Source organism: Scyliorhinus canicula, chromosome 9 (assembly GCF_902713615.1).
Source record: "Scyliorhinus canicula chromosome 9, sScyCan1.1, whole genome shotgun sequence".
Taxonomy (NCBI): Eukaryota; Metazoa; Chordata; class Chondrichthyes; order Carcharhiniformes; family Scyliorhinidae; genus Scyliorhinus; species Scyliorhinus canicula.
The window spans coordinates 131,193,363-131,217,931 of NC_052154.1; the positions used below are offsets into that span (position 1 = coordinate 131,193,363).

Sequence of the window (24,569 nt, forward strand, 5' to 3'; positions counted from 1 at the left end):
GTTCTGCTAGGGCTATTCTTTCTTCCCTCATTGTGTATTCAAGCTGCTTTAATTCCTTTTCATGTTCAAGTTGCTTAATCTGCAACTGGATTTTTGCCATTTCCAATGAGTCAGACTGTATCTCAGGAAATTTTAAATGTTCAGCTACCGCCATAAGTACCTCATCTTTTCACATTTTGTCAGGTAATGTTTTTGCCAAATCTAAAAGTCTGTTTTTAGTCTCTGTCCGTAAGGTACTGCATGTGAGCATCTCCACCCCCAAAAACCTCTGAGCCTCTGGAAGAGCCATTGTCCACAACACTCTCCCTACTGAAACTATAATAACACACCTGAAAAGCACCCACAATATGCTCACCCCTCACCGTCTTTTAAATTCACTCAGCCAATCCAATAGATATGCCTTTATCCTGGACGAACCCCTAATTTGTTCTGGGCTAGGGTTTAGAACCCCAAATTGTATCATCGAGTTCACCTGATCCACAACTCTTAATAGATTGTGGTTATGGGGAGCACACGGGCTTACTCTACAGGTGTGATGCAAACAGAGTTTTACAGTACTTTTAAATTAAAACAATGTTTATTTATGAAACTAGTTAACACTTTAGAAACCCACAGTAAACATCTTAACAACACCAATAAATCCCCAAAGAATATAGTACTCGACATAACATTAGTAAATTCCCAAACAACATCCAGAAGACAAAAGACCCTTTTTAACACCGAAATCAGGTTTAAATTCACTATTGAGAGCAGTCAGCACTTTGAAATCACCCAATTGACTTGGAGACAGTCCTTAGTTTGCAGAGAGATCCTTATGCAGCTCCTTGCTTTGCCTGCAGCTATCCAGCTCTCAAAACAAAACTAACCACGCCATGTAGCAAACAGCCTAAAACAAAAGTAAAGCAGACAGAAAGCCCACATCCACCCACTCTGTGACATCAGTGCAGTTCTCTAATAAACACCTATTTCTTCAAGGTACACCCAGTACAGCTATTTTATAAACCCCCATTTCTTAAAAGGTATTCTCACATGACAGATTTCCAGAAGGCTTTAGACAAGGTTCCGCATAGGAGACTGTTAAATACGTTAAGAGCCCATGGTGTTCAGGATAAGATCCTGGCACGGATAGAGGATTGGCTGACTGGCAGAAGGCAGAGATGGGGATAAAGGGGTCTTTTTCAGGATGGCAGCCGGTGACTAGTGGTGTACCTCGGGTCGGTGCTCGGACCACAACTTTTCGCAATATACATTAATGATCTGGAGAAAGGAACTGCAGGCACGGTTGTTTAATCCATTGCAGATTTCTGGATGAAATCTGATATTGGTACCTATACTGGCTGGAATTTGGGCTTTGGACAAAAGATGGTAATATAATTATAATCTTTATTATTCTCACAAGTAGGCTTACATTAACGCTGCAATGAAGTTACTGAGAAAATCCCCAAGTCGCCACACTCCAGCGCCTATTCGGGTAGACAGAGGGAGAACTAAGAATGTCCATTCACCCAAGAACCTGCAGACTCCGTACAGACAGTGACCCAAGCCGGGAATCAATCCTGGGACCCTGGTGCGGTACATCAACTGTGCTAACCACTGTGCTACCATGGCGCCCATTGATAGGGTCTCCTACACTTGCCCGGTCCCCAGCCGAAATCGGAGATCTCTCATAGCTTTGCCTCGCCTCTGTATTCTGGTTTTTAATCCAATTACTATTATTCACAGTATTTATTCTTTTTCAGAAATCAAGCATTCCATATGATCCTAGGCTTTAACATGTTGTGTTTGTATATTTAATTTCTTGTCCCAGCTATCATTATAAATCTGAATTCTCAATAGTCATGGGTCAGACCTTTTTTTTGTATCCTTATTAGCATACACAAGCCATATCCCTTTAATGTTTAAATAGCTCAGTACAGGTAAAGAGTAACTTAAAATAAATGTATACCAATTTAACAAATTGCAGAAGAAACTCCTCCATGATCTAATCTTTGTTCTTGACCATTCTTTCTTAGTTTATGAATAATGTGTATCTGCACAAATTCTGTATTTCCTTCCTCTTCTAAGGTTTTGACTTCCATTCCGTAACATAGAAGAATAGATAGAAAATAGCAGCACGAGGAGGCCATTTGGCCCTTCGAGCCTGCTTCGCCATTCATTATGATCATGGTTTATCATCAAGTTCAATAATAATAATCTTTATTAGTGTCACAAGTAGGCTTACATTAACACTGCAATTAAGTTATAGTGAAAATCTCTTGGTCGCCAGATTGGAATGGTATACCACAGAAAGCATTTGTTCAAAGACAGTGAGATGTCCACATGGGTGAAGTACCACTTTTCATGTTAAGTATAATTGAATAAAAGTTAATAGCAAATAGTCACTGACTTAAATTTAAAAGTTTAGCTTATACATTTAAAAAAAAGTGATTTTATGATCAACACTTACGCTGGTTATCGCTTTCAATGTAAATAACTGTACTTTCCATTCATCTCTGGTCACAGTTGAAAGTGCTTCCCATCAACTATTCGGAGCCCATTCCCAACCACCTATTGTGACTGTATTAAAGCGACATGATGCCCTCCATACGAATTGCATTTGTGCAGTGATGCAAATGTGAATCATGTTGGATACTTGTATCACTTGGAGTGTTGGAAGTCAGATCTTTATTTGCAAATAAATTCAATTGAGCACGGATTATTTTAAGATTTTTAGCAATTGATTAAAACAGATGACAAACTTTTATGGCAAACAGCTTGAATTATTTTTTGTTTTTAAAATAAATTAAGTTTACAAAGCAGATTCCCAACTGCATGGGCTTGAAGTGAATGTATCTTAGTTCTGTATTTGTATGCTGAAAATAAACAGCAAGCATACAGTATATAATAATTTTATGTAGCAATAGGTTTTCTCCAAACATACAAATTAGGAGTGGGAGTGGGCCACTCAGCTCCTCAAACTGGACCATTCAATAATTGTAACCTCAACTCCACATTTCTGCTTATCCCCAATATAGCCTTTTACCTCCTTGCTTACCAAGAATCATAAGAATAAGAACATAAGAACTAGGAGCAGGAGTAGGCCATCTGGCCCCTCGAGCCTGCTCCGCCATTCAATTAGATCATGGCTGATCTTTTGTGGACTCAGCTCCACTTTCCGGCCCGAACACCATAACCCTTAATCATAAGAACATATCTACATCTGCCTTAAAAATATTCAAAGACTCTTCTTTACCGACATTGAGGAAGACAGTTCCAAAGAGGTCATGATTCTCTGAGAGAAAAGAATTATCTTTATCCCTGTCTTAATTGGACGGCCCCTTATATTGGATTGGATTTTGGTTATTGTAACATGTATGAGGTACAGTGAAAAGTATTTTTCTGCGAGCAGCTCAACAGATCATTAAGTACATGAAAATAAAATAAAGGAAAATACATAATAGGGCAACACAAGGTACACAATGTAACTATATAACACTGGCATCGGGGGAAGCATACATCGGTGTAGTGTTAATCAGGTCAGTCCATAAGAGGGTCATTTAGGAGTCTGGTAACAGCGTGGGAAAAGCATGTTCTCAGACTTTTGTATCTCCTACCCAATGGAAGAGTGAGTAAGCTGGGTGGGAGGGGTCTTTGATTATGCTGCCCGCTTTTCCCAGGCAGCGGGAGGTGTAGATGGGAGTCGATGAATGGGAGGCAGGTTCGTGTGATGGATTGGGCGGTGTTCACGACTCTCTGAGGTTTCTTGCGGTCTTGAGCCGAGCAGTTGCCATACAGGCTGTCGTGCAACCAGATAGGATACTTTCTATGGTGCATCTGTAAAAGTTGGGAAGAGTTAATGTGAACATGCCAAATTTGTTTAGTTTCCTGAGGAAGTATAGGTGCTGTTGTGCTTTCTTGGTGGTAGCGTCGACGTGGATGGACCAGGACAGATTTTGGAGATGTGTACCCCAAGGAATTTGAAGCTGCTAACCATCTCCACCTCGGCACCATTGATGCTGTCAGCGGTGTGTACAGTACTTTGCTTCCTGAAGTCAATGACTAGCTCTTTAGTTTTGCTGGCATTGAGGGATAGATTGTTGTCGCTGCACCACTCCACTAGATTCTCTATCTCCCTCCTGTATTCTGACTCGTCGTTATTCAAGATACAGCCCACTATGGCCGTATCGTCAGCAAACGTGTAGTTAGAGTTGGAACCAAATTTTGCCACGCAGTCATGTGTGTACAGGGAGTAGAGTAGGGGGCTAAGTACGAAGCCTTGCGGGGCCCAGATATTGAGGACTATTGTGGAGGAGGTGTTGTTGTTTATTCCAACTGATTGTGGTCTTTGAGTCAGAAAGCCAAAGATTGGATTTGACTTCCAGCGGGGGAGGAGAGCGGTCACGGGTTAAGGGGCTTCTGAGTTGCTTCCCGTTCCCTGAACGGAACGTCAACCTAAGAAGTTGCCCGACTGAGGCCCCCCCCCCCGCACAGCAGGAGAGTGCAGCGGCAGAAGAGGAGCGGCGACCCCCGCAAAGCTAGAGATGTAAGTGCTCGGGAGCGGAGCCAGCGACCAAGAGAGAGAGACCCCCCCCCCCTCGTAATAGTAGCGACCATGTGGTGAGCGGCGAGATAAAGAGGGACCCTGTTAGGACCAGAAAACGTCTCTTGCGACCCCCCCCCCACACGACCCAGTGAGAGGGAAGGGAAAAGAGGAGAAGGGGGAAGAAAAAAGAAGAAAAGAGAGGAAGGGAACCAACTATAACCCCCACCCCTCCAACAGATAAAAAGAAACCCGAAGCCTGAGACAGACCCAGCGAGAGCAGAGGAGAAGGGGAAGGGAGAGCAACCCCAGGGTAAGGAACAGCAGCGTGGAAAGAGAGAGAGAGATAGATAGCTGGAGGCAAGAAAAACACTAAAGCGGAAGGGTCGGTGAGACGCAAGCAGCAGCGAGGGAAAAGCGCAGGAGCAGCGGCCCCACAAGACGAGACAGAGTTTCGGGTGAGCCTGAAAGGGAAAAGGATGGCGGACCAAACAGCGGAGCAGGACGCAGAGACCAGCATAAAGGAGGCGCTCTGGTCGGAACTCCACGCAATGATGAAGGAGGCGCTGGGGGAGATGACGTACAAAATGCGGCAGACCACCGAAGGCCTGGAAAGGAAAGTGGAGGCACAGGAAAAAACAATTCTGAAGTTGAAGAGTGCCACGGGCCAGAGTGACAGGGGGATAGCCCGAGAAAACCAGGTGAAAAGGTTAGTAATGGCCCAGGGTAGCCTAAGAGGGAAAGTGGAGGACCAGGAAAATACGTCCAGATGGCAGAACATTAGAATAGTGGGTCTGCCAGAGCAGATAGAGCCAGAGACCCAACAGGCTACATCATCCAAATGATGGGCAAGCTAGTGGGAAAGGGGGTATTCCCAAACCCCTTAGAAATAGACAGGATGCACACGTCGCTCCGACCTAAGCCCAAAGCCGGGGAGCAGCCCAGAGCGATTATTGCAAGGCTGTACCGGTTCCAAGACCGGGAGAAAATCCTAAAGTGGGCCCGGCAAACGAGACCGAGCACGTGGGAAGGGAAGAACATAAGGGTGTATCAGCTCACTGGGGCGGACCTGACCAAAAGAAGGGCTGAGTTCAACAAGGCGAAATCAGCACTACACAAAATCAAGGTGAAATTTGGGATGTTATTCCTGGCCAAACTCTGGGTAGCATTTCAGGGGAAAGAGCTGTATTTTAACAACCCAACGGCGGCTGACGGGTTCGTTAATGAGGAAGGGAAAACTGGAACAAAGATCGGAGGACAGACCGCAAACAAGGACAATGGGATCATGAACTGTGCACATGTGTTTTATGTCTTGCGCGGGACTGTGCTGCCTTGTTTCAGAGCTTGTCTCTCTCAATGCAATGTAGGAGGAGTGGAGCGAGGAAAATGACAGTAAGGAAATCAGACTGGAGGGTGAGACAACGTGTGGTGAATTATTAACCTACTAATTCACACTGTGTTCCAGTACATGTATTGTGTTCTTGTGGGCTCGGTATACGAGCCGTTGCGCGGCTCTGCCCATAGGGGGAGATGAGGAGTTTGTACTGGGCTCCACCCGTGGCTCTGCCCATGGCTCCTCCCACTAACCGGAAGTATATAGCTCTGCAGTCGTGAGCCTGCTGCCAGTTCATCTCATCACAGGCAGGCTCTGTTGTAAGATTATTAAAACCACTGTTCACTTCCAATCACGTGTCTTGTGAATTGATGGTCACATCAATTTAATAATCTTAGGAAACTGGAAGAAAATTACTATGGAATCAGCCCTCAAACCTGATCGACTAGAACTCGACACGCAGGCTGCAGAGGCGAAAGAAATCTTTCTACACTGGCTCAGATGTTTCAAGGCCTACCTGGCTGAATCAAGCACTTAAGAAACTACGGAGGAGCTGAAACTCAGTCTACTGCACGCAAGGGTGAGCCACCGTATCTCCACTCAACTGTACTACCTCGTATACGGAGGCCCTGCCCATGCTCGATCGAATGTACGTGAGGCACATCAACGAGGTCTACGCGCGCCACATTTTTACGACCCGCCATCAGCGCCCCGCGGAGTCGCTGGACGAATTCCTGCACGATTTAAAAGCCTTAGCTCGGGACTGCAATTATCAAGCTGTATCAGCCGCCCAGCATATGGAGCTCGCTGTCCGAGATGTGTACGTGGCAGGGCTCAGGTCAAACTATGTGCGCCAGGGGTTGCTTGAAAAAGGGGCCCAGAACTTGGAGGACACTGTAGAGTTAGCTACAACCATGGAGGTCTCGTTCCGCAGCCTCACCTCATTCCCCGCGGACCAAGCAACCCCATCCTGGGCCCCCGACCAGCGACTGCCCCAGGCCTGCGCCGCGCGGCCACCCGCCCACTACGCAGCCCCAGTGTGCCATTTTTGTGGGAAGCCCCAACACCCATGGCAGCTCTGCCCGGCCCGCAACGCGACCTGCAGCAGTTGCGGTCGCAAAGGACACTATGCCTGGGTCTGCCTGGCGAAGAAATCCCCCTCTCGAAACTCTCCCGCAGCCCAGAGCACTCGCTTCCAAAACTCGCAGTCCTGCAGGCCCCAAATTGCTGCGGCCTGTATGCCGACTCCGCCCCCACCCGACACGTGCGACTCATGGGGGCCACCATCTTGGCAACCCTCCTCCACGCGGCCAGCCACGTGCGACTCATGGGGGCCGCGATCTTGGACGCCATCTTCCTCGCTGCCCGCCACGTGCGAGCCACGGGGGCGGCCATCTTGGGATCCACCCTCTTCAAACACTGAAACTCACCTCAAAGACTACGACCTCAGTGGACAGTCACCACGGGGCCACTCCAGCACAGCTGATCGAGCCGCCGACTACCCGCAACTCAGCGCGGTCACGTTGGACCAGTCGCATCCGAAACACCTCCGCAACTCGATGATGACCGTTAAAATCAACGTCTACAGTACACCGTGCCTCTTCGACTCCGGGAGCACCCAGATCTGGTAAGACACTGTTCGCTCCCTATCTTCCATGCACGGCAAACTATCTCCCTCGCTTCGGGCTCACACTCTGTTCACCTCCAAGGGCCCACCGTCGCGACCCTAATGATTCAGGGCACCAGCTACTCGAACTTCCAGCTATACATACTCCCCGAACTCTGCGCCCCACTCTTACTGGGACTCGACTTCCAGTGCAATCTCAAAAGCCTCACACTCAGCTTCGGCAGGCCCCTATCTCCACTCACTATGTGCAGTCTAGTGACGCTAAAAATCGACCCCCCTCCACTCATTGCCAATCTCACTCCGGACTGCAAACCCGTAGCCACTCGCAGCCGGTGGTACAGCCTGCAGGACTGTGTTTATCAGAATCGAAGTCCATAGGCTCCTACGTGAGGGGATCATAGAGGCCAGTAATAGCCCCTGGAGAGCTCAGGTGGTAGTCGTCAAGACCGGGGAAAAATTCCGAATGGTAATGGACTATAGCTAGACCATTAATCGGTTCACGCTCCTTGATGTGTACCCCCTCCCCAGGATTGCAGACATGGTGAATCAGATCGCCCAGTATCGTATTTTCTCCACGGTGGATCTGAAGTCTGCATGCCACCAGCTCCCAATCCACCCTGGAGGACCGCCACTACACGGCGTTCGAGGCAGATAGCCGTCTCTTCCATTTCCTCTGGGTTCCCTTTGGCGTCACGAATGGGGTCTCGGTGTTCCAACGAGCAATGGACCGAATGGTGGACCAGTACGGGCTGCGGGCCACGTTTCCGTACTTGGACAACGTCACCATCTGCGGCCATGATCAGCAGGACCACGATGCTAACCTCCATCGATTTCTGCAGACTGCCCAGAAACTCAACCTCACATATAACACGGAGAAATGCGTTTTCCGCACGACCAGGCTAGCCATCCTCGGCTATGTCGTGGGAAACGGAGTCCTGGGCCCCCACCCGGACCGTATGCCTCATTGTCCCAGGGCCCTCAAAAGGTGCCTGGGATTTTTCTTGTATTATGCCCAGTGGGTCCCTCAGTATGCGGACAAAGCCCGCCCACTATTTAAGGCCACACTCGTTCCTCTGTCAGATGAGGCTCGCCAGGCCTTCACCTGCATCAAGGAGGACATCGCCAAAGAGGCCAAGCGGGCGGTGGATGAATCCGTCCCCTTTCGGGTGGAGAGCGATGCCTCAGAGGTCGCTCTTGCAGCCACATTAAATCAGGCAGGGAGACCAGTCGCCTTTTTCTCCCGAACCCTCTCCGCTTCGGAACTTCGACACTCCTCAGTCGAAAAGGAAACACAAGCCATCGTGGAAGCTATACGACACTGGAGGTACTACCTCGCAGGTAGGAGGTTCACCCTCATCACCGACCAAAGATCGGTTGCCTTCATGTTTGACAACTCACAAAGGGGCAAAATTAAAAATGATACGATCCTATGGTGGAGGATCGAACTCTCCACCTACGAGTACGATATCATATATCGACCGGGGAAGAAAAACGAGCCCCCAGATGCCCTGTCCCGCGGCACGTGCGCCAGCGTGCAAGACGACCGCCTGAAAGCTATCCACAATGACCGCTGCCATCCGGGGGTCACCCGGCTCGCTCACTACATCAAAGCCCGAAATCTGCCTTTCTCCACTGAGGAGGTAAAAGCCATCACCAGGGATTGCCCGATCTGTGCGGAGTGCAAACCGCACTTCTATAGACCAACATGGCCTACCTTGTAAAGGCATCCTGGCCCTTTGAACGCCTGAGTATCGATTTCAAAGGGCCACTCCCCTCGACCAATCGGAACATGTACTTCCTGAACGTCATCGACGAGTTCTCCCGCTTCCCCTTTTCTATCCCGTGCCCCGATATGACCTCCCACCCAGTCATCAGAGCCCTGCACAGTATCTTCACCCTGTTCGGGTTCCCCAGCTACGTACACAGTGACGGGTTTGTCCTTTATGAGTGACGAGCTGCGTCAGTACCTGCTCGACAAGGGCATCGCCTTGAGCAGGACTACCAGCTACAACCCCGGGGGAACGGGCAGGTGGAGAGGGAGCACGCGACGATCTTGAAGACCGTCCTACTGACCCTCCGGTCCAGGAATCTCTCGACCTCCCATTGGCAGAAGGTCCTCCCCTAAGCGCTCCATGCTATTAGGTCCCTCCTATGTACAACCACCAACCAGACCCCTCACGAACGGCTATTTGTTTTTTCTAGGGGCACTACAACGGGGGTTTCGCTCCCAGCATGGTTGAAGACACCAGGCCCGGTTCTCCTCCGGAAGCACGTCCGGGCACACAAAACTGACCCACTCGTAGAAAGAGTGCTCCTACTCCACTCCAACCCCAATACGCTTTCATCGAATACCCTGACGGCCGTCAGGACACTGTTTCCCTCCGGGACCTGGCGCCTGCAGGATCCAATCCCACCACTAATACCGCCGAGGTACCCCTCACACTACATCCGGCACAACCCTCCGCGCCCTGCGCCCCCGCTCCTACAAGTTCACGGCCCGTGCTCCACGCCCCCGTGCCTATGGGTTTCCGGCGCTCCCCGTCGCCAGTCGAACCAGTCGGGTATGAAACTCGGACTTAATCACCCCCGGAGTCCACCATCGTACCCTCACCGACCGCCACCACCCAGCCACCTGAAGAGGCTGCAACCCCGGTGTTTTGCCGATCGCAAAGGATGACTCGGCCGCCGGACCGGCTCAATTTGTAGACCCATCACCCTCGCCGGACTTGATTTTTTTACAGGGGGTGAATGTGGTGAATTATAAACCTAATAATTCACACTGTGTTCCAGTATATGTATTGTGTCCTTGTGGGCTATGTATAAGAGCCGTTGTGCGGCTCTGCCCATAGGGGGAGATGAGGAGTTTGTACTGGGCTCCACCCTTGGCTCCGCCCATGCCTCCTCCCACTAACCGGAAGTATAAAGCTCTGCTGTCGTGAGCCTGCTGCCAGTTCATCTCATTGCAGGCAGGCTCTGTTGTAAGATTATTAAAACCACTGTTCACTTCCAATCACGTGTCTTGTGAATTGATGGTCACATCACAAGGGACAGTAGGAGGAAGGTTAAACATGTCCAGAACTTTGCGAATACTGGGAGGAGGGCCACCATACTGTAGCCACCTGGGTTGGCCACTTCCTCACACAAAATGGAAGAACGCAAAGGTTACAGGGAATAATGGACATTGGCAAAGAAACAAGCAGTTTGCAGAATCCCCTGTATTCTAGCTAAAGAAACCAGACAGAATTGCAACTAACGAGCTGCGCATATTAAGTGAGCGATTCACGGTGATTCCCAGGCACAATGGACACAACAGTTAACTTCAATCACTACATTCTATAGGTCAGACATCACGGCGCCAGTGGAGTCTGAGACAAAGGACACCAATAAGGTGGAAGGAACCGCCCGGTGATCGAGGAACAGCCCCGTTATTAGGGAAATTCAAATCAATCGATTGGGAAGAGACCCAATCGATTGCAGTTTTAGAGAGGGTCCGCCCAGAAGGACGCAAAGCCCCTGGGACCTATAAAAGTCAGGTCCCAGGACTGATTTTTTTCTTCTTGACCCTCCCAGCAGAACCCTTTTGCAGTAGAAGACCTTGAGAAGGAGAGGCCTGGTCAGCAGCCACCATCAAGTAAGTGTCATACAACGCACGCTACGGACACTCCTGACCCCTTTACTCCACACCAACTGGAAGCCTGCGGATCCAGGACAAAGCAAGAGGCCATTGTTCCCTGATCCGGCAGTTCCCTTATTCCAAATAAATATTGGCCTGTTTGTGGTAGGAATAGCCTAGTCTTTTAGTTTTATATGCATAATTAGTAGATAACTATTATAATAAACATGTCTTGTTTGAACTTACTAACTGGTGTATTGAGTTATTAGTTTGAACTTGAATCTTGTGGCGGTATCTTAACGATACCTGGCGACTCTAGAGCTAAGGAATAAAACAGAGCCAAATTGAGTGTAAAGCACACTCACCCAGAACGAGCAATAATACTAGCGAGCAGGGCCAGCACGGCAGGGCAGGAAGGAAGGTGGGCATCTCGGGGGAGAGCGAGCACCTGGTGGAAACAGAGGGATGGGGGCTAGGGGGATGGGGAGAGAGGAGTTGGGGGAGAGTGCAGAACAAAAGAGAAGCAAAGAGAAGGGTGAGATAGTGAAGCAGTACAGACATAGGCCTCTGCGGAGATGGAGCAGGGTGAGGAACCAAGAGGGCGCCGCAAGCAGCCACTCGGGAGGGCGAAGGGAGACCCCGGAGTGCAGGGGCGCACCCAAGTAGCGTACACCTATCTGGTAGCCACATTGGATGCTTCCTGGACAAAGGGAAACCTCGGTGCGCTGGGGCCTGACCCCATGTTGAGAGCGGCGACCCTGGCCATTTTGGATGGCCCCCTAGCGAAGGGAACCCCAGAGTGCAGGGGCGCGTCCACCAGGTAAGTATGGGTGGTTCCCACAGGACCGGGGGGAGGGGGGAGTCGGAACTCCCCAGACCAGGATTGTTACCTGGAATATAAGGGACCTCAACGGCCCAGTGAAAAGATCCAGAATCTTCGCCCACCTAAGAGGCCTAAAAGCAGACATAATATGCCTACAAGAGATGCACCTGAGGGATAAGGACCGACTGCTGGTGGAGAAGGACCGACTGCTGGTAAGGAAGGGCTGAGTGGGACAGACGTACCATTCATGCTACGGTACGAGGGCTATGGGGGGTAGCAATATTAATTAGAAAAAGGATGAGGTTTACGGAAACCAAGACAGTTACTGACCCAGGGGGACAATACGTCATGGTCAGCGGTGTCCTGGAAGGGGCACTGGTTGTATTGGTAAATGTGTACGCTCCCAACTGGGGCAACACAGAATTCATAAAGATAAAAGTCAAGGTCGGCGGAAATCCCCGACCTTGACACACACCGACTGATTATGGGGGGGGGACTTTATCTCCGTGCTGGACCCACTGACTGACTGACCCAGAACGGGGAAAAAGTCTGGCATGGCTAGGGAGCTAGGAGCCTTCATGGAACAGATGGGGGTTGTGGACCCATGGAGGCTCCTGCACCCTGGAGAAAAGGAGTTCTCGTTCTTTTCGCACGTGCACACGGTATACACCCGTATCGACTTCTATGCAGTAGGGAAATCAGTGCTTCCAGGGATCACGGGAACGGGCTACTGCGCGATTGTTATCTCCGACCACCCTCCACACTATATGGATGTGAGGTTGGAGACAGGCCGGCCGGTACCAGCGCGCCACGTAGAGGCTGGACACGGACCTCCGGGTCAACAAGGCCTTCTGCCAGAAAATGTCACGGGCCGTAGGCGATTACATTAGTGATGCACAATCAATGGACACGAATCGTAGATAAAGTCCGAACAATAGGCTTTAATACACAAGAAGTGGACCCAGCAGCAGACGTACAGAAGAATGGCAGACTGCCGGGGAACACGGGTTCTTATACCCCGCTTCGTAGGCGGAGCTACCTATCTCTCAGACAATCGGCTGAGGCACATGACATACTTGGGCCATTGGGCAACGAGTCCTCTGCACCAATGGCAGCTCACACTTCCAGGTACCGTAATACCCCTAGTCATACTACCACAGTTAGTAACAACCAAAATGGGGAGGTCTCACCCTCCACGTTTTAGGAGGCACTGAAGGCCGTGATCAGAGGAAGAGAGCATAGCCTCCAAGGCAAGCAGAGACAGGGAAGAAAGAGTGGCAGGGCAACAGCTAATGGATTCCATTCTGGAAGCCGATAGAAAATACTCCGAGGCCCTGACCGTAGGGCTGCGGGCGGAGAGGAAAAAGCTGCAAATGGACTTTAACCTGCTATCCACTTGGAAAGCAGTGTACCAACTCCACCAAACACGGGGGGGGGGGGGGGGGGGCTTTCTACGAACACGGAGGCAAGGCTGGCCGCCTATTGGCTCACCAGCTAAGAAAGCAGGCAGCCACAAGGGAAAAGGCGCAGGTTAAGGATAGCAGAGGCAGACTGGTAACAGAGCTAAAGGAGGTCAATCGGGCATTTGAGACCTTCTGCCAGGGACTGTACACCTCCGAGCCCCCCAATGGAGATACGGGAATGATACCGTTCCTAGATGGACTGGAACTGCCAGTGGTAGAGGAAGACAGACTGGGGAGCTGGAAGCACCAATAGTCCTGGGAGAAATCATGGAGAGCATCAGCTCCATGCAGGCAGGGAAGGCACCGGGACCCGACGGGTTCCCAGCGGACTTCTACAAAACATTTGCACCAGTCCTGGCCCCACACCTAAGGGACATGTTTGCGGACTCACTGGCAGGGGGCAGCCTGCCCCCCACGCTAGCACAGGCCATAATCTCACTGATACCCAAAAAAGATAAAGACTTGACGGAATGTGGATCATACAGACCCATTTCACAGCTGAACGTGGATGCGAAATAAACTTAACCTGGACAAAAGCGAGGCATTCCCAGTGAACCCAAAAGGGGGAGGGACAGAGCTGAAGGGGCTCCCGTTTAAAACGGCCCAGAACAGATTCCGATACCTGGGGATCCAACTAGCCAGGGACTGGACACAGATCCACAAGTGGAACCTGACCAGCCTGGTGAAGGAAGTAAGAGAAAGACCTTCAACAGTGGGGCTCACTCCCACTTTCCCTGGCGGGGAGAATGCCAACGATCAAGATGAACGTACTGCCATGGTTCCTCTTCCTTTTTAGATCCATCCCGATCTTCATCCCTAAGGCCTTTTTTCAAAACGTAGACAGTCTAAACATGACGTTTGTGTGTGTGTGTGTGTGTGTGTGTGTGTGTGGGGGGGAGAACCTGAGAATTCCCAAACCTACGCTGCAAAAAGGAAAAGTCAAAGGGGCCTGGCTTTGCCGAACCTATAATACTACCACTGGGCAACAACGGCAGCAAAAGTATGGGGATGGGTACAAGAACCCAACATAGATTGGGTACAAATGGAGGAGGCATCTTGAAAATGAACAACCCTCCAGGCCCTGGCTACAGCAGCACTCCTATCATTCTCAGCAAGATACACAATGAGCCCAGTGGTAGCGGCCACGCTGTGAACGTGGACCCAGCTGAGACAGCACTTCGGGATAACCAAAATGTTCCCCATGGCCCCCATCTGCGGCAATCACAGATTCCTCTCAGCCATGCTAGATACCACCTTCAAATAATGGAAGCAGGACGGGGGCACACTGATGGTTGGGGACTTCTACCTAGGACGCAGACTGACGACACTGGACGAACTGACGAGGAAGTGGAAACTAGCAAAAGGACAGGAATTGAGACACCTCCAAATAAAACACTTCCTCTGCAAAGAGACAGTAGGGTACCCCGGGGCCTCAGAAAACACACTACTAGAGGACCTGATAGTCACAGCAGCGAGAAGGAGGAGCTATGTGGGAAAATATACGGACAGCTACTGGCCAGAGCTCGAACACCACGAGACGAGACCAGACAAAAATGGGAGGACGAACTGGGGAGGTAAAATGGGGACTCTGGAGAGAAGTACTGAGCAAGGTGAACTCCACCTCTTCTTGCGCAAGGCTAAGCCTAATGCAGCTCAAAGTGGTGCACAGAGAGTACCTGACCAGAACCTGAATGAGCAGAGTTTTCCAGGAGGTGGAGGACAAATGTGAGCGGTGCCAGAGGGGCCCGTCCAACGACACCCACATGTTTTGAGCTTGCCCCAAGCTTGCTGGGTTCTAGACACCTTCTCCGAGGCAATGTCCATGTTTGTGGGGGTGAGGGTGAAGCCATGCCCAATAGTGGCAAACTTCGGGGTATCGGAGCAGCCAGAGTTTCACATGGGGAAGGGGGCCAACGCCCTTGCTTTCGCTTCCCTAATTGCATGCCGGAGAATCCTACTCGGCTGGCGATCGGCAGCACCACCCAAAGCTGCAGACTTGCTCGTTGACCTCTCGGAGTTTCTCCACCTGGAGAAGATCAAGTGCGCCATCCGAGGGTCAGAGGAAGGCTTCTTGGATACTTGGGGGCAGTTTGTTGGCCTGTACCAAAACCGGTTTGACGCCAGCAACGAGGAGTAATCTAAGGGGGAAAAAAATGTGGAACCAAAGGACTGCGCAACCCCGGGGGGGGGGGGGGGGGGGGGGGGGGGGGAAGGAAGATGGGGAAACCACAAGAGAAGAAGAGTGCTGAAGCCAATGGAGGAGGGAGGAAGGGGAGGGATCATAGACCGATCCAGAGGGCAACAAAATGTACGTAGAGTTAGTTAAATGAAGGACAAAACAAACCTCTCTGTAAAATAAAGTAAATTAGCACGGGCAAGAAAAATGTAATGCATATACACAACAACTGTTTATAAATATGAGAAAAGTCAATAAAATGATTTAAAAAAAAAAAAGAAAGTCAAGGAATCAGTTGCAGAGTGAGGAGCCAAGTCCTAGGCTTTGGAGCTTTAATATGAGCTTGGCTGGGATTATGGTGTTGAAGGCAGAGCTGTAGTCAATAAACAAGAGTCTGATGTAGGAGTCCTAGTTGTCGAGATGCTCTAGGGATGAGTGTAAGGCCAAGGAGATGGCGTCTGCTGTGGACCGGTTGTGGCGGTATGCGAATTGCAGTGGATCAAGGAGTTCTGCGCTTCATGACCAACGTCTAGAAGCACTTCATTACGACTGAAGTCGGGTCCACCGGGCGGTAGTCATTGAGGCACATTGCCTGGTTCTTCTTTGGCACCGGTATGATGGTGGTCCTCTTGAAGCAGGTGGGGACCTCGGAGCGGAGTAGGGACAGGTTAAAGATGTCTGCGAACACATCTGCCAGCTGGTCCGCGTAGGCTCTGTGTACACGGCCAGGGATCCCGTCCGGACCCGTCGCCTTCTGAGGGTTCACTTTCAGAAAGGCCGATCTGACTTCGGAAGCTGTGATGGTGGGTATGGGTGTGTTCTGGGCTGCTGGGGCACTCGACAGTTTCCTGCTCAAACTGAGCATGAATGCATTGAGTTCATCGGGGAAGGGTGCGCTGCTGCTGGAGATACTACTCGGCTTTGCTTTGGAGCCCGTTATGTTGTTTAGGCCTTGCCACAACCGCCGAGAGTCTGTAACATTAGTCTGTGACTCTAGCTTGGTCTGATATTCTCTCCTGGCATCTCGGATGGCTTTGCGGAGGTTGTACCTGGATTTCTTGTATAGGTCAGGGTTGCTTGACTTGAATGCCTCAGACATGTCCTTCAGTAGGGAGTCTATCTTGTGATTGAGCTATGGTCTCCGGTTAGGGAATGTACGTACTGCTTTCTTTGGCACGCAGTCGGCCACACATTTGCCGATGAAGTCTGTGACAGTGGTGACATACTCATTTAAGTTGGTCGCTGAGTTCTTAAATATGGACTAGTTCACTGTCTCTAAGCAGTCGTGGAGGAGCTGTTGTTTCCTCGGACCAGCACTGCACGACCTTCTTATCTGGATTCTCCTGCTTGAGTTTCTGCTTGTTTGCCGGGAGAAGGAACAGTCTTATGGTCTGATTTTCCAAAGTGCGGTCAGGGGATGGAATGGTAAGCGCCCTTGAGTTTTGAGTAGTAGTGGTCAAGAGTTTTGTCACCCCTGGTGGGACAGGAGATGGACTGGTGGAATTTTGACAGTACACTTTTGAGGTTGGCCTTGTTGAAGTCCCTGGCCATGATGAACGAGGCCTCCGGGTGTTCTGTTTCATAGTTGTTTAGAACTGTGTACAGTTCGTCCAGCGCCTTCTTCACTTCTGCCTGGGGTGGGATTTAGACAAAACTGTGGTAATGGCTGAAGTGAACTCAAGTGGAAGATAGTATGGGCGGCACTTCACGGTCAGGTATTCCAGGTCCGTGGAGCAGTAGGTCGCCAGGGTCGTCACATCCAAGCACCAGGAAGAGTTGATGAGGAGGCAAACCCCTCCACCCTTCGCTTTGCCTGATGATGCGGTGCGGTCCGCCCGATGAATTAAGAAACCTTCAGATTGTATGGCACAGTCCGGTGAGGTGGGGGTGAGCCATGTCTCTGTGAAACAGAGCACGCAGCAGTCTCTTTCTTCCCACTGAGAGATAAGTCTGGCGTTAAATTTATCCGGCTTGTTTTCGATCGCTTGTACGTTTGCCAGGAGTATGCTGGGGAGAGGAGTCTTGAAACCACGTTGCTTCAGTCTCACTCGGAGACCGCCATGTTTCCCTCGCTTCCTTGGTCTGCGGCTGCGGCTAGATGGTCCTGGGATCCGATGGGGGAAGTCTTCTTGTGGAAAGTAGGTGATTGTGTCTGGCGGGGGCCGGGGTGCTGGCGGGGTCCAGGGCGCTGGTTACATTTCCGGGGTCATGTCTGGAAGGGTCCCGGGCGCTGGTTGAGGTAGTGGGGTTGCTGGGGAGGGCATGTTCAACTGCGATCCCTAATTCTAGATTCTCCCACATCCTTTCCACAACCACCCTGTCAAAACCCCTCGGGATTTTGTGCTTCAGTCAAGTCTTCTCTTACGCTTTTAAACTCAAGCATAGCCTGTTCAACGTTTTCTCATAAGACAACCAGCCCATTCTAGGTGTGAGTCTAGTACCTTCTCTGAATTGCTTCCAACACTTTACATCCTTCCTCATATAACGTGACCAATACTGTACACAGTACTCGAAATGTGATCTCACTCTCCTTAAATAAAGAGACCAATACTGGACATAGTAGTTCAGGTGTGATCTCACCAATGCCCTGTTTAAATGAAGCATAACCTCCCCACTTTTGTATTAATTTGCCCTTGCAATAAACGATAATATTCTGTTTGCTTTCCTAATTACTTGCTGTACCTGCACACAAATTGTCTGCCTTTCATCCTTTAGCCAAAACACATGTTACTTCTTCAAAGAACTCCAGTAAATTGGTTAAATATGATTTCCCTTTCACAAACCATGCTGACTCTGCCTGATTACCATGAATTTTTTTAAGTGCCATGCTATAATGTCTTTAATAACATTTTCTAATTTTTAAAATATTTTTAATTCTGAATGCTTTTAGCTGGTTACTCTGTGCACATGTATTCTCTTTGGCCTACATCTGATGGTTTCTTTGTTTTTCAGGGCGTCTGTGGAAAATAATGAGTTTTGTCGTTGCTTTACCTGCAGTTGCTGTTTGCATGGTGAATGTTTTTCTAGGCAATGCCCATGAACCTCCTGAATTTGTGCCATTTGACCATCTCCGCATCCGCAATAAGGTACAAGACTAATTAAATGATCTGTAAAAGATATTCCAATAAACATTACGAGAATGTTCTAATTGTAACAAAATCTGGCAGCACAAACATAAAAGGGCTTTGCATTCTAGCAAAGGGTGGCTGGCATTCATGGTATTATACTTCAGCAAGACTGAATGCCTTCAGAAAGAGAGAAAACAATTGTAAAACAAAAAATCATGCCAGGCATAACAAGCCATAAGTTCTATACTGTATGCATTTTCCATGTCCACACCACACAGGTTGAAATATCATGCTGTGACCAGTCTAAGCAACTGCAACCTTAAGTGCTGCCAGGTGCACCTAGATTCCCGGCTGGGTTACTGTCTGTGCGGAGTCTGCACGTTCTCGCGTGTCTGCGTGGGTTTCCTCCGGGTGCTCCGGTTTCCTCACATAGTCCAAAGATGTGCAGGTTGGGTGGATTGGCCATGATAAATTGCCCTTAGTGATCAAAAAGGTTAGGAGGGGTTATTGGGTTACGGGGATAGGGTGGAAGTGAGGGCTTAAGTGGGTCGGTGCAGACTCGATGGGTTGAATGGCCTCCTTCTGCACTTTATGTTCTATGTATTACAACAATTCACATTTGTCCTGCATCTTTAAAATTGTTTATCTCAGGCGTGTTCATAGAATAGTAAACTAAATAGAAACTGAGACCAAAGTATAACCATCCCAGACCAGATCCCAACAATGGCTAATATACTGGATCTAAACCCCAATATTTAAGTTTATTTTAAGACTGTGCAGGAAGAATGATTTATTCCAGGAGTGATTGCATGAAAAAATAGTGTTTGGTATTTTTCAAATAAAACTTTATTATGAATACAATATTAAACTTTTAACTTCACTATCCAAAAGAACAGCTTACAATTACCCCTTAACACAACTATACAATTTTCCATTAATGAACAAGAAAAAAAAATACAACTCTTAATCCATCTTAAAATTAGCAGGGCATAGAATAATACTTGCTTTATAAAACAGATTTGGAGCCCGTCAGACTGTGGCTTAATGTCTTAAAATAGCTGCTTCAACTAAGTTGTTTCAGCCTTTCCCATGTCAAGACGAATGCCCTTTATGGAAATCTGCCAACCTTACCTGGCCTGGCCTACATGTGACTCCAGACCAACGGCAATGTGGTTGACTCTTAAATGCCCTCTTAAGTGGCCGAGCAAGCCACCAAGTTATATTTAACCGCTACAAAAATACAAGAAAGGAATGAAACCAGACGGATCTTTTGGCACTGAGCAAGGCACCGAAAATGACAACGGCAAACCTAGCCCTGTCGACCTTGCAAAGTCTTCCTTACTAAGATTTGGGGGCTTGTCTCAAAGTTGGGAGAGCTGTCTCACAGACTAGTCAAGCAACAGCCTGACACAGTCATGCTCACTGAATCATACCTTACGGACAATGTCCCAGTCACCACTATCACAATGTCTGGGTATGTCCTGTCTCACCACCAAGGTAGACCCAGCAGAGGTGGCGACACAGTGATATATATACACTTGGGAGTGAGTTGCCCTGCAAGTCCTAAACATTGACTCTGACCCCCATGAAGTCTCATGAAGTGTAGAAGATTTTAGTTTAGAAGGACAGTATGGTCGGCACAGACTTGGAGGGCCGAAGGGCCTGTTCCTGTGCTGTACTTTTCTTTGTTCTTTTGTTGTAAATAGTGTTCTTACAGGGAACAGATCAGTCCAAAGGAGAGTCGTTGAGGAGTCTAGTAGCTGTGGGGAAGAAGCCGTTCCTATGTCTGGAGTGCGGGTCTTCAGACTTCTGTATCTTGTGCCTGATGGAAGGGTTTGGAGGGTTTGGGTGCGAGGGGTCTCTGACAATGCTGTCTGCCTTTCTGAGGCAGTGGGAGGTGTATACAGAATCAATGGGAGAATGGCAAGCTTGTGTGATGCGTTGGTCTGAGTTCACCACACTGCAGTTTCTTGCGATCTTGGACCGAGTAGTTGCCATACCAAGCTGTAATGCAGCCAGATAGGATGCTCTCTATGGCACATCTGTAGAGGTTTGTGAGTGTCGACGCAGACATGCCAAATTTCTTTAGGTTCCGTCGGAAGTAGAGACGTTGTTGGGTTTTCTTAACTGTTGCATCAACGTGAGTGGACCAAGACAGACTGTTGGTGATGGTGACCCCCAGGAACTTAAAGCTATCGACCATTTCTACTTCGGAGCCATTGATGTAGACATGCAACCAAGTAATCTATCTTCCTTCTGTAGTCTGATTCATCGTTGTTTGAAATACGACCCACCACAGTCATATGATCTGCAAACTTATAGATTGAATTGGAGTTGAATCTTGCCACACAGCCGTGTGTGTATAGGGAGTACAGTAGAGGACTGAGCACACGTCCTGGCGGGGCCCCGGTGCTGAGGCTGTTGTGGAGGAGATGTTGTTACCTAATCTGACAGGTTGTGGTCTGTTGGTGAGGAGGTCAAGGATCCAGCTGCACAGGGAGGAATGAAGTCCAAGGTTGCAGAGTTTGGTTATTAGTCTTGTTGGGATAATGGTGTTGAAGGTGAAGCTATAGTCTATGAACAGCAGTCTGACATAGGTGTCCTTGTTGTTGAGATGTTCGAGAGTTGATTGTAGGGCCAGAGAAATAGCATCTGCTGTGGATCGGTTGCCGCGGTAGGCGAACTGCAATCGATCGTGACCATTTGGGAGGCTGGCGTTGATCTGTCTCATGACTAGTTGCTTAAAGCATTTCATGATAACAGACGTCAGGGCCACCGGTCGGTAGTCATTGAGGCACGCTACCTTGTTCTTCTTTGGTACTGGTCTTATGGTGGTCTTCTTGAAGAAGGTATTGAAGATATCTGCGAATACACTCGCCAGCTGGTTAGCGCAGGCCGAGTGCTCGCCCAGGGACTCGGTCGGGGCCTGTCGCTTTCCGCGGGTTTATTTTCAAGAAGGCAGCTCGTACCTCCAAGGCCGCAATAGTGGGTATGGGTGTGTCCAAGAAGCAAAACCATACTTGACTTCAACGTCACTGAGCTGCCTCTTGCAATTGCTTTTTTTGATGACAGTATCGGTAGAAGTAACCGCTGCCCAGTCTTTGTGGAGACGCAGTCCCGTGTTCAAATTGAGGATACACTGCATCATGTTGTGTGGCACTACCACCGTCCTAAATGGGATAGACTTCAAATAGCAACTCAGGACGGCATCCATCAGGCACTATGGCCATCATCAGCAGCAGAATTGGTTTTTAAAAATATTTTTATTAAGGCATTTGTATATACATTAAATACAACCAAAACCAGAAAAGGACCAAACAGGAAGTCTCATAACAAATAAATAACGCCCCACCCTTCCTGATGTTCCCCTTCACCCACCCTGCCTTCCCCATTTTTAGCCCCTTTATCCCTCCCTTCCTACCTCCTTCTGTTGAGATCTTAACTGTCCTTGAAGAAGTCAATAAACAGCTTGCATCTCCAGGGCAAACCCATCCATTGACCCTCTCAAGGCGAACTTAACTTTTTCCAGCCGAAGGAACTCTGCCAGGTTTCTCACCCACACTGCCAGCTTCAGCGGCCCCAAGTCCCTCCACTCTAATGAAATTAATCTCCGGGCTACAAGGGAGCTAAGGCCAAGACATTGGCCTCTCTCGCCCCCTAGACTCCCAGGTCTTCCAACACTCCGAATATCGTCGCTTCTGGACTTGGGGCCACCTTCACCTTCAGCACCTCCGACATAATGTCCGCGAACCCCTGCCAGAACCCCTTCAGCTCCGGGCATGCCCAAAACATATGGGCCTCCCCACGCACCGTCCACACCTGCCCTCCACCCCCTCAAAGAACCTGCTCATCCTGGCTACCATCATATGCGCCCTATGGACTACTTTGAATTGAATAAGGCTAAGCCTTCACCCTCCACAAAGCCTCCTCCCATAACCCAGTCTCCATTCCGCCCCCCCCCCCCCCCCCCCCCCCACCCCCCACCCAAAAAAAATCCTCCTCCCAACTTCTGTTTAACTTCCAGCTGGTGTGGCAGCATCAGTAGGGTGAGAAAAGAGCTAACGTATCGAGTCCAGATGACCCTTTGTCAAAGCTAAAGATAGAGAAAGTGGGAAATATTTATACTGTGGAGTGAGATTGAAAGATGAGTCATAGCCTTAGAAACCCAGGGAAAAGGACTTGCGGTGGCGGCAATGCGGAGCTAAGCCGCACATTCGGCAGCTCCCGCTGAAAACGGACTTTGGGGCTCTTTTCAGGGCCCCCAACGGAGCTGTGTCGGCAAATCCCGACGTGGGAAGAGGACAGGAGTCGACCCCTATGGTCCGGACCAGGATTGGGGTAAGGAGAAAAACGGAGAAAGCACCCCTGAAAAAGCGGGGGAAGACAAAATGGCGGCCGGCGGAGACCTCAGAGGACTGGAGGCAGTGGGCTCAGGAGCAGCAGGCGACTCTGCTGCGCTGCTTCCAGGAGCTGAAGTTGGAGCTGCTGGAGTCGTTGAAGGTAACCACCAGGGAACTGATGGAGACCCAGACAGTCCAGGGGGCTGCGATCCGGGAGCTGCAGAAGCAGGCCTCCGAAAGGGAGGATGGGGCCGTGGCCGTCGCGGGGAAGGTGAATATGCACGCGGCGCTCCATAAAAGATGGCAGGAGCGGTTCGAGGAGCTGGACAACCGGTCGAGGAGGAAGAATTTGCGGATCCTGGGCCTCACGGAGGGGTCGGACCTGGCGGCCTATGTGGTGGTTATGTTAAACTCGCTGATGGGGGCTAGGTCCTTCCAGGGGCCCCTGGAGTTAGAGGGGGCCCACAGAGTTCTGGCTAGGAAGCCCAAGCCGAACGAGCCGCCGCGGGCAGTGTTGGTGCGGTTTCATCGGTTCGTGGATCGTGAGTGTGTGCTCCGGTGGGCCAAGAAGGAGCGGAGCAGCAAGTGGGAGAACACGGAGGTGCGGATCTTCCAGGACTGTAGTACGGAGGTGGCGAGGCGGAGGGCCGGGTTTAACCGGACGAAGGCGGTGCTCCACAGACGGAGTGTGAAGTTCGGCATGTTGCAGCCGGCGCGTCTGTGGGTCACCTATAAGGATCGGCACCATTATTTTGAGTCCCCGGAGGAGGCGTGGGCCTTTGTGCAGGCCGAGAAATTGGACTCAAACTGAGGGTTTAAGATGGGGGATGCTGTATAATACTGTATTTGTATTTGCTTGGTTTAATGTAAGATGTGGGTTGGCCTTAGGGTGGGTGGGGTGATGTTGATTTGTCTTTTCTGTATGGTTTTTTCTGTAGGGATCTGGTGGACGGGTTCGGGCAGGGGGGTAAACGGGGAATTCGGGGAGCTGGTGGGGGGGACTGACAATGGGAGTTGCCCTAGAGGAGGCGGGGCCGGGCAGGGCGAAAGCGCGGGCTTTCTGCGGGTTTCCTGCGCTGGGAGATGGCGGGGTCGGGGCTGAGAAGCGCAGGTCGTTGCTGGTTGTTTTCTTTTCCCGCGCAAGAGCGGGGGGGGGGGGGGGGGGGGGTTGCCGCTGAAACGGTCAGGAAGGAGCTGGAGGACGCAGGGGTTGCTGGAGGGGGGGAGTTGCCGCCGTGGGAAACTGGCAGAGCGGGGGACGCTGGCCGGTGGTGGGCAAGGGATGTGGTATGGCTAATCGGCAGGGAAGGGGGGCAGGGAGCCCTCTGATCCGGCTGATAACCTGGAATGTGAGGGGGCTGAATGGGCCGGTCAAACGGGCCTGGGTGTTTGCGCACCCGAAGGGGCTGAAGGCGGATGTGGCCATGCTCCAGGAGACACACCTGAGAGTGGTGGACCAGGTTCGGCTGAGGAAGGGATGGGTGGGCCAAGTATTTCACTCAGGGCTGGATGAGAAGAATAGTGGGGTGGCGATCCTGGTGGGGAAGAAGGTGTCGTTTGAGGCGTTAAATGTGGTGGCTGACAGTGGAGGGAGATATGTGATGGTG

At 50.2% G+C, this 24,569-nt stretch overlaps 1 protein-coding gene across 1 annotated transcript in view; it reads left to right on the forward strand.

Moving 5' to 3' along the window:
• LOC119971692 (cytochrome c oxidase subunit 6A, mitochondrial-like) overlaps positions 1-24,569 on the forward strand; it is a 72,496-nt gene that overhangs the window by 36,618 nt on the left and 11,309 nt on the right. The window contains exon 2 of the mRNA XM_038807594.1: positions 18,507-18,640. Coding sequence (XP_038663522.1) covers positions 18,507-18,640 — 134 coding nt within the window. The remainder of the gene's footprint in view (positions 1-18,506; positions 18,641-24,569) is intronic.